The 7760-nt window shown below is 55.2% G+C and overlaps 1 protein-coding gene across 1 annotated transcript; it reads left to right on the plus strand.

Annotated features, from left to right (window-relative positions):
* Positions 1 to 5707: 5707 nt before the first annotated feature.
* LOC135823001 (uncharacterized protein K02A2.6-like) lies at positions 5708 to 6526 on the plus strand. The gene has a single exon (XM_065335836.1). The coding sequence runs from the start codon at positions 5708 to 5710 to the stop codon at positions 6524 to 6526; it is 819 nt and encodes a 272-aa protein (XP_065191908.1).
* The last annotated feature ends 1234 nt before the right edge of the window (positions 6527 to 7760 follow it).

A 7760-nucleotide genomic window follows, 5' to 3' on the forward strand; every position in this document is an offset into this window, starting at 1 on the left:
GGTAGAACTCCGCAGCAAAGTTCGGCGCAACAATGACCGGGTCGGAGACAAGGAGGCCTTTCAATTGAACGAAGGCCTGTGCAGCTGAGGTCGTCCAGTGGAGGGTGTTGGGGTGGCCCTTCGACGTCATGGCTACCAAGGGCTCCGCGATGGTTGAAAAGTGAGGAATGAGGCGACGATAGTAGCCGCACAACCCCAGGAAGGAACGCAGGGCCTTCTTGGTCGTGGGCTGTCGCCAATCGTCGATGGCTTGCAACTTGCCAGGGTCCGCACGCACCCGACCATGACCAATCACATGGCCAAGGAAGGGAGTTTCGACCATACCCAATAAACACTTCTTCGGCTTCACAGTGAGCCCAGCGTCGTGAAGGCGACCAAGAACGTGGCGGAGCTGGACAAGATGGTCCTCAAAAGTCGGACTGAAGATGACGACATCGTCCAAATACGCCAGGACAAACGGGAGACCAGCCAAGACGGTATCCATGCAACGCTGAAATGTTGCAGGCGCTCCATGGAGCCCGAATGGCATCATAGTGAACTCGTACAGGCCAAACGGTGTGGTGAAGGCCGTCTTGGCACACGCATCCTCTGCCAGAGGGATCTGCCAATACCCCCTGGACAGGTCAAGGGTGGAGAGAAACTGGGCAGACCCGACAGAGTCGAGGATCTCGTCCACCCGCGGCATCGGGTAACAGTCGAACTGGGCCACCTGATTAAGGGCACGGTAGTCGACACAGAAGCGGATCGAGGCGTCCTTCTTCGGCACAAGCACAACGGGTGAAGACCACGGACTGCGGGATGCGCGTATGACGCCCATGTCCAGCATTTCGTCGACGGCATCGCGGACAACAGAATGGTGCGCAGCGGCAAGACGATATGGCCGGGAACGAATGGGTGTGGCGTCGCCAGTGTGGATGGAGTGAGCCACCACGGTCGTCTGGCCAGGCTGGGGTGAGAGGGTATCCTCAAACTCCGATAGCAGCATGTCGAGCTGTTGCCGCTGGTCCGGCGAAAGGTCGGGGTTAATGGTAGGACGGCCACCATCAACGTGTAGAGGGGAGCAGTCGTCAAGCAGCAGCTCCGTGTCTGGGTCGTCCTCCGCCATAGGAACGGTGAAGGCCGCGAGCTGGGGCCGGCGAAACCGCCGCAGGAGGTTGATGTGGAAAACCCGATATCGCTTCGTGCGGTGGGGTCCCATGTCAATCTCATAATTGACCTTGTCGACCTTACGCCGAATAGGGTAAGGGCCTTGCCACACGGCTTCCATTTTGCGAGCCGAAGCCGGAAGCAAGAGCAGTACCTCGTCTCCCGGAGCAAATGTGCGTTCCCGACTCTGGCGGTCATAGTAGGCCTTCTGCCGTTGCTGCGCGGTGGCAAGGTGGGAGCCAGCCTCAGTCGATATGCGTTCAAGCCGGTCCCGCATGGTGAGGACGAACTGGGCAGTAGTGGTCCGGAGCTCCTCCGTGGGCTGAGCCCAAGCATCGCGCACGAGATCCAGCGGGCCGCGGACATGGCGGCCGTACAGGAGCTCAAATGGTGAGAAACCAGTGCTGGCTTGAGGCACCTCTCGATACGCAAATAAAGCATATGGGAGCACCTCGTCCCAACTTCGTGGCGCATCAGCAGCAAACCGACGAAGCATACCCTTGAGGGTACCATTGAACCGTTCGACGAGGCCATTGGTCTGTTGATGGTACGGAGTGGATGTGGTAAGCTGGATACGGAGTAAAGCAGCAACTTGTCGGAGGACGTCCGACGTAAAGTTGGAGCCTTGGTCGGAGAGGATTTTGTCTGGCAGTCCTACTCTGGAAAAGATGGATATCAACGCATCAGCCACGGTAGTCGACTCAATATTGGAAAGAGCGACTGCCTCCGGATAGCGGGTTGCATAATCCACCAAGGTGAGGATGTACTTCTTGCCGGACTGCGTACGCTGCAATGGGCCGATAATGTCAATAGCTACCACCCGGAAGGGCTCGCCAATAACAGGAAGAGGAATAAGTGGTGCCCGATCATGACGCAGAACACGGGCGGTGCGCTGACATGGTTCACAGGCGGAACAATACTGTGCGACATCTTGAAGAATCGTCGGCCACCAGAAACGGAGAAGAATCCTCTGGGATGTCTTCGCCTGTCCCATGTGGCCAGCCATGGGGACGGTGTGGCCGAGGTGCAGAATGGTGGATCTCCGTTCCGTGGGCAGAACCAACTGAAGGCGGTAGTAGGGGCTGGTGGTGTCCATCCCCGCTTCACCATCCGGTGAGTATTCCCGGTAGAGGAGGCCCTGGCGAACACAGAAGGTACTGCCATTGACGGGCGTCTTGTGTCGGCCAGTAGCATAGTCCCAACATGGGCTAAGAGATGGGTCACGCCGTTGCTCGTCGGCGAAACGGGTGGCATCTGGCAAATCGGGTGCAGAGATAGGTGGCGGTGTCACCTCTGGTGTGCTAGATAGGTCCGCCGGCGGTGCACGCAAAGAAGCTGCATTCGAGGCCAACTCCTCAAACAGTTCATCCTCGAACGGGAAGATGTCGTGCAAACCAGCAGCACCAGTCGACTCAGGTGAAGCCTTGGCCTGTGCACGCGTAGAGACCAAGACGTCCGTGGCGGCTGGCTGACACAGCCGGACCAACTCATGTATGTGGGGCACATCACGGCCAAGCAACACGTGACGGGGCAGGTGCTCGGACACTGCTGCCTTGACATAGTACACCATGCCGTCGATGGTGATGGTCAGATCGGCCATGGGGTAACTGGCCACATCACCGTGGGCACAACGAATGGAGGTAGTCTCACCAGACAAATCTTGGTCCCGGACCAAGGTCCTGTGTACCATGGTGCGGCCACACGCGGTATCAACAACGATGCTCGGGACGTGGGTACCATTCACGTACCCAGCGACGGTGTACTCCGGTGCTGGTCCCATGGCGGCGCTGGGATTAGCGGGGGGCAACCGACCAGAGTCTACAGGTGGAGGGGGTGAGCAGAAATATGCTTCACCCAGCAGATCGTCCTCATCCGGCAGCAAATGAACTGTACCAGCATCTTGGACTTCCTGATCTGGGCTGGAAAACAGAGCGGTGCGAGTGTGATTCGGACACTTAATAGCAATATGTCCCAGCTCACGACAATTATAGCAACGCGGCTGCGACATGGGGCGTCTCGGTGGTGGTGTGGGACGGTCAGGACGAGAAGTCACTGGGCGGTCAGATGACAAGTGGGTCTGACTGGGGTTAGCTGGGGAAGATACTGGCCGGTCCCGCGCTGAGCCTGAGGTTGGTGCAGCCCAGCGAACTCGAGCAAGGTTGGATGACTCGGACGTCCGGTCTCGGGGTGACGCAAATGACCCCTGCACCTGGGCACGTGCGTCAGTGTTCGGCAATGGTGCCCGTCGCTTAGAACAATCCCTGGCCATGTGGCCACGCTGCTGGCAAATGTGGCAGACAAGAGACTGTTCCCTGCCGCTGCTGAGACGACCACTGCTGGGCTCCTGTACGCGATCCCGTGCGTCAAGATAGTCCTGCGCTAGCGAAGCAGCCTGGTCGAGGGACGACGGTTTGCGTTCCCGCAGCCAAGTGCGTAAACCAAAAGGAAGCGCAGACAAGAACTGTTCCAGTAGGATCAACTCACATATGGCTTCGCGCGAGGATGCGGGGCTTAGCCAACGACTGCCAGTGTCACGGACACGGACGGCGAAGTCAATCATGGACTCCGAGCTCTGCAGCGTAGTGCCCCGAAATTTACGGCGGCTCGTTTCGGGGGTAACGGCATAGCGATGGAGAATGGCCTCCTTCACGCGGTCGTAGCTGTCAGCCTCAGTGGAGGCAAGTTCCGTGTATGCCAACAAGGCCTTGTCAGTCAGCTGGGGGCTTAGCAAATAGACCCAATCGTCCGGAGGAACTCTGTACGCCCGCATGGATCGTTCGAAACTGGTGAGGAATGCCTCAACATCGTCCCCAGGGCGCAGTTTAGCCAGTGGCACCTTCTGAGAGAATCGCCGTGTGGCCTGAGTGAGTTGCACTTGCGCCATTTGCGTGACCAACTGCGTGAGCATCGACAGCTGGGACGGCGAGTCGACATCGACATCGACATCGACATCGGTGGCGGAACGCTGTTCGTGTTCAGCCTCAGCCTCAGGCTCAGGCTCAGGGTTCTCAGCAGCAGGATCGATGTGCACGTGCGGGGCATGCGGACCTGCGGGTGTACGTGTACGACTAGTGCTGGCCTGCGCCTGATCACTCAGTTCGTGCGTACTACTACTAGGCCTAGGGTCTCCATACACGGGATCCTCACCAAAAGCGACATGTACGGGCTGACGGTGGACGTGGACCGCTTTTGGCTCCGGAGTAGAGCATGCAACCTTAGTATGGCTATGTGTACGCCCAGTACGAGTACGACGGCTAGCGGAAGCCAGTGCAGGTGCGTCATGCGTATGGTAAGTACTAGTAGTAGTAGTAGTAGTACTAGTAGGAGCAGAACCCTGATTGGCCTGAAACTGCGATTGGTTCATTGCAAAGGACTGCTCACTGTTGTAATCTAATTTGTTGCTCACAATACTGTTGCCGAAATAAGGATTATCACTTACTTTCGGCAAGCGAGGTTTCGGAGACGGTGCGGGACGAAACAAATCCATGGGTGGAGAAGGGAGCGTCGACCTGGTAGCAGCATCAGGTAAGCCAGTGAGCTCGTCATCATCCGGGGCCACCTCCTCGAACTCAGTGTCGATCTCCCGATCCATCCGCGCACTGCTGTGCGATACGGAGAGGATCCGCCGCACAAGATCAGAGCGTGCACCACCGGTGGGGAGATGCAGCCCCCGGCAGATGTCCCTCAACTGCTCGTGGCGAGCAAACACCAACGACTCGAGATCCATGGCCCCACTTGCGGCCCCACGAACTCGAAAAAACGAAAAACTAGAAATAAAATTACGCAAACTTTCAGCAACGACGGAGGTACGCAGTACTGACACACAGTGACTGGACCACTTCTGACACCATGTGAAGGGCCTAGGGGAGGACACACCAACAACCCACTCTTGTCCGGCTAACCGACAACTAACCCTGAAGGGCTGTCATCCTTGTTATTTTATCTTGGTGTGTAAAGTTGTACAATATGTGAGTACTAGAAAAGGTACCGGTAGTACGGGAAGTAGTACGCAGCATGCTATTCTAATGTCATATATGGACAGGTGTAAATATGAGGATGTGAAGGTTATAGTTACTGTATATGTATATGTATAGGGATATTTAATGGCACCAAATGATATAGTTCCAATATCATCACAGTGCTCCAAGGTTGGCCGAAGTCGTGCCCAAGAGCAGAGCTACAGCAGTACTTCCAACGCCGCAACGAGCTTAGCGTTAGCAACGAGTGCTTGCTATGGGGCAACCGCATCATCATTCCGCCGGACCACCGGAAAGCTGTCCTGACAGAGCTTCATGAAGGCCATCCAGGAATGGTACGAATGAAGGCATTGGCGAGAAGCATCCTCCGGTGGCCGGGCTTGGACGGCGACATAGCAGACGCAGTCAAAGCATGCCTCGGATGCCAAAGTGTCCAGAGCGAACCTGCTGCAGCACCAGTGCACCGATGGAGCATGCCAGACCGCGCGTGGCAGCACGTCCACGTGGATTACCTTGGTCCATTGCGACAAACGATATGGCTCGTCATTGTCGATGCCCATTCAAAATGGCCCGAAGTCATTCCGATGCCTTCTACAACGTCTTTGGCTACCATCGCGAGTCTCAGGACAGTATTCGCCAGATATGGTTGCCCAGACCTCATCGTCAGCGACAATGGTCCACAATTTGCATCTGCAGAGTTTGCCGAGTTCCTCGCCTCGAACGGCATCGCTCACAGACGCTCAGCGCCGTATCATCCAGCGACGAACGGCCAAGCTGAAAGGTTCGTCCAGACGTTTAAACGGGCAATCCAGGCAGTACCACAGTCAACGCCTGCACAGATTGCTGCTGACCGGTTCTTGATGAGCTACCGCCGACGAGTCCATCCGGCTACAAACGCAACGCCTGCGAAGCTGTTTCTAGGCCGTCAGCTACGATCACGTCTGGATTTGTTGCGACCGTCAACGGCACAACAGAACGCCAAGACGCCCACCGAAGAGCCTGCTGGCAAGGCACGATCCTTCGAGGTTGGAGGCGCCGTTCTAGCACGTGATTACCGGAACGCCAACCATCCCGGATGGATCCCAGCGACCATACTCGAGAAGCTTGGGTCTCGTACGTACGTGATTGTCACCAGCCAAGGTGCACAGTGGAAGCGACACCTGGATCAGCTACGTGCGGGACACCCGTCCTTCCTAGTGGATGAGCCGACACAATCTGTGGCTGCACCATGTCTCCCTCCAGTGCAGCACCCGACCGCAGCAGAAGCACCCGAGCCTGAGCCGGCTGCAGTGCCACAACAGCACGAGGCTGACGCTACCAACGACACAACTGACGCCTCACCGACTCCGACTCTACGCCGAACGCTGCGGACACGCAAGCAAGTGTCTCGCTTGGGCCTGTAGAAAGTAGAAACAGTCCCGGTCATGTTGATCATGTCAGAACTACACATCACTGTATGCTCATGTTTCTCTGTCTCAATCTTCATCTTGACGTTTACGATCTTTGCTCTAGCCCTAGAAGTATGTTCTATTTTAGAAGGGAGGACTGTGGTGTTTGTAACCACAGACATTGTGAATCACCTGAGGGCCAAACTATTGTCGGTAATGCTAGACCTTATGGAAGTGTCGAATGACCGCACTTGGCATTCATCCATTCATGCATGCTAGCTATCTCGTGTGTTTGGACTACCTCCATTATCTTCCTTTTATATTGCTTTACTCTGTAATATTCAACCAGTTGCGTACTGGACAAGTGAACTACGGTTGTGCTTTGTTTTGGGTGTTGTGAGTCACGGACTAAAACACTACAGTTCTCACCTGTGGAGTCCCGCAGGGATCGCATCTTGCTCCAGCCCTCTTTTATTATTTGTTAATTCCCTGCCCTCATCAATCACCTACTGCAACCCATACTTATTTGCTGACGATGTCACCCTCCTGTATGTACATGATAACAAGAATTCCCTGCAGTGGAACCAATCTCGTCTAGAGAGCGACCTTTCTGCCTGCCAACTATGGGCCAGCAACGTCGGTGGAGAGTTCTCACCAGCCAAAACGACTCAGATCCGTAACTACAGTAACGACCACCCTATCCAGCTCTCTTCCCAACCTATCACCATCGTTGAAGCTGCGAAGCATCTTGGAGTGTATTTAACACCCGACCAGTCCAACACCATCCACCTTCAGACCATCCTGAAAACCTTCCAACGTCGTGTTAGTCTGCTATGCTTCATGGGACGGCATCCTGCCCCCCAGCCTTTCTACTTCTATAAAGGTTTTGTCCGACCCGCCCTGGAACACGCCACCTCGGCCTGGTCCTATGCCATCACCAAAGCTGAGCTGGAGCGTTTAAATATTTTACAAGCCGGAGTAGCTAGGAAGTATTTGTTACGTAAAAAAAATTGTAGGTAGATGCGAGAGGAAATGCCAGTTAAACGGCCTTTGTGACTTAGAGTCCTTGCACTTTCGCAGATAACTATCAGCTCTTGCTACTCTATTTAAACTTATCCATATATCTCCAGAACACCTGCAACATTTTCACCTTTCACTGTCTTCAAGTCCAAGAAGACCAAACAAACTTAACATCAATTATCACGGTGTGCGTTTTTCTTCCCTGTTTTCCAACAAAGCTGCAGTGCTA

The sequence above is a fragment of the Sycon ciliatum genome, chromosome 8 (genome assembly GCF_964019385.1).
Source record: "Sycon ciliatum chromosome 8, ocSycCili1.1, whole genome shotgun sequence".
Lineage (NCBI taxonomy): Eukaryota > Metazoa > Porifera > Calcarea > Leucosolenida > Sycettidae > Sycon > Sycon ciliatum.

Coding starts and splice junctions, on each gene's coding strand:
- LOC135823001 (XM_065335836.1), top strand. CDS start 5,708: ATGCCTTCTACAACGTCTTTGGCTACCATCGCGAGTCTCAGGACAGTA.